The sequence below is a fragment of the Fukomys damarensis genome, unplaced genomic scaffold (assembly GCF_012274545.1).
Source record: "Fukomys damarensis isolate Sample0158 unplaced genomic scaffold, DMR_v1.0_HiC HiC_scaffold_37, whole genome shotgun sequence".
Lineage (NCBI taxonomy): Eukaryota > Metazoa > Chordata > Mammalia > Rodentia > Bathyergidae > Fukomys > Fukomys damarensis.
This window is the reverse complement of record NW_022900949.1, coordinates 4314606-4316793: the sequence shown is the minus strand read 5'-3', so window position 1 is coordinate 4316793 and position 2188 is coordinate 4314606. Positions and strand designations below refer to the sequence as shown.

Genomic DNA, 2188 nt, shown 5'->3' with positions numbered 1-2188 from the left:
AGGGAAGACCCTCCCATATATTCCTGCAGCATACACTGATTCTCAGTGACATTGTTCTGCTTTGAAGTAACAGTCAAGCTTTAGGTCTTGATAGTATTGGCCTTGGTTATCATGGGGATGCTAAACACGTATCTCATCTTTTTTATTTTTCTAGGGTGAACTGGTTTATATCACATTTGAATATTTTAATAAAATTCATCAACTACACATTTTGGCCATTGAACCTGGGATTTTCATGCAGTACACTACACATAAGAGCACACATATGAATAAAGACAGTCATACTTGTCTTCTGTTTGCTTTTAATTGTGGCATAGTTTTGTTTACTCTTCTTATCAATGTAGTGCAGAACATTTTTCTTGGAAGACTTCACCCAGCAGGCACTCTCTAAAAGAAAGATCTATGGGGATCCTCATTAGATAGGAGTGCTGTAGAGCAAAGAGGTAATACACACATATTTATACAGAGAAGCATTCCATTATTGATGTTGGTCTCAGTATAAGAGTTATATTGATAGGAGATATACATGCAAGTGAGACTGACTCAGTCATTTAGAACAGAAGCTCAAATAATTAAATGCCCTTTGTAGGTAACAAGCACAGTATAAACATTGGACCACCTCATGGAATTTTGCCTGCAGTCCTATCTTGCAGCGAATTCTTACTACTCCTGCTGCAGAGATGAGGTACCTGTGCTAAAGAGAATTTCAATAACTTGCTCAAGAGAGATGGGTTTTTTGGTGGTGCACAACTTCGTTCCTAAAAGTCTGATTCAACATCCTCTTTCTAAAGTCATGGATGTGACTTTATATGGGACATATAGATCCAGCATATCACACTGAAGGAGTTCTGAAATAACTTTAACAGTGATAATAACAAAAGTAACTGTTATCATTTACCAAGACTCTGTCTGCACACAAACGCAGTTTAAAACATCTCAAATAAGATGACAGCAGTAACCACAATTTTAGAAAGAAAAAGTAAGGTACTAGAGAGACCTATTTGGTGTGAAGGGTCAAGTTGCAGAACAAAAATGATTTGAATTCCAGATATATTTCTGTTCACCATTATAGTGCTTAAATTAGGATGAAGAGCACCAAGGAAAAATATGAATTCAAGATTTTTTGAATAAGCTATGTCTGAAATTAAATACTGCATATAGATTTAAACAGAAGGATTATTGAGTCAATCATAAAAGAGAAATTTTGGCAACTTAGAGAAAGTCTTAATGATTACACACTTTGAAAGGGAAATGGAAGGCCTCAAGGCTGGGGAATCATTAGGTGGCAAGAGTCAATGCAGAATGGAAAAGATACACATTCATGAATGACTGTGTAGTCTTCCGACTAGCTGAGGTTTGCAGTGGCTGTTCCTGGAACGTTCTGCTTTTCCTTCTTGCCTCAGGAGATACACCAGCTACATGGGAGCAGAGAACAGGACAGGTGCATCACAGTTCCTTCTGCTGGGCCTCTCAGATGATCCTATATTGCAACCTCTTCTCTTTGCACTGTTCCTGGCCATGTACCTCATCACTGTGGTCGGGAACCTGCTCATCATTGCAGCTGCCAGCTCTGACTCCCACCTCCACACACCCATGTACTTCTTTCTCTCCAACCTGTCCTTCACTGACATCTGCTTAACTTCCTCCACGGTCCCAAAGATGCTGGTGAACATCCAAACACAGGACCAAGGCATCTCCTACATACAGTGCCTCACTCAGGTTTATTTTTTCAATATTTTTCTTGGCATGGATAATTTTCTCCTGACTGTGATGGCTTATGACCGCTTTGTGGCTATCTGCTACCCCTTGAAATACACAGTCATCATGAACCCCCGGCTCTGTGGGCTTCTGCTTCTGGTGTCTTGGGTCATCATGTTCTGGGTCTCCCTGATGCATATTCTTCTAATGAAACAGCTGATCTTCTCCACAGGAACTGAAATCCCTCATTTCTTCTGTGAATTGACTGAGATGCTCAAGGTGGCCAGCTCGGACTCCCTCATCAACAACATCTTTCTGTATGTGGTTACTGCCGTGTTGGGTGTGTTTCCTGTCACTGGGATTCTCTTCTCCTACTTTCTCATCATCTCCTCCATACTGAGGATGTCCTCTTCTGTGAGCAGGTACAAAGCATTTTCCACCTGTGGGTCTCACCTCTGTGTGGTGTCTTTGTTCTATGGGACAGGATTTG

General features: G+C 40.8%; 1 protein-coding gene across 1 annotated transcript; it reads left to right on the top strand.

The window, feature by feature from the left end:
• Nucleotides 1–1331: 1331 nt before the first annotated feature.
• LOC104876928 (olfactory receptor 867-like) lies at nucleotides 1332–2181 on the top strand (the record flags this gene model as incomplete). Its single annotated transcript, XM_033759439.1, has 1 exon — nucleotides 1332–2181. A coding segment is annotated over exon 1 (762 nt), but the record flags the coding sequence as incomplete, so codon positions are not given.
• Nucleotides 2182–2188: the final 7 nt, after the last annotated feature.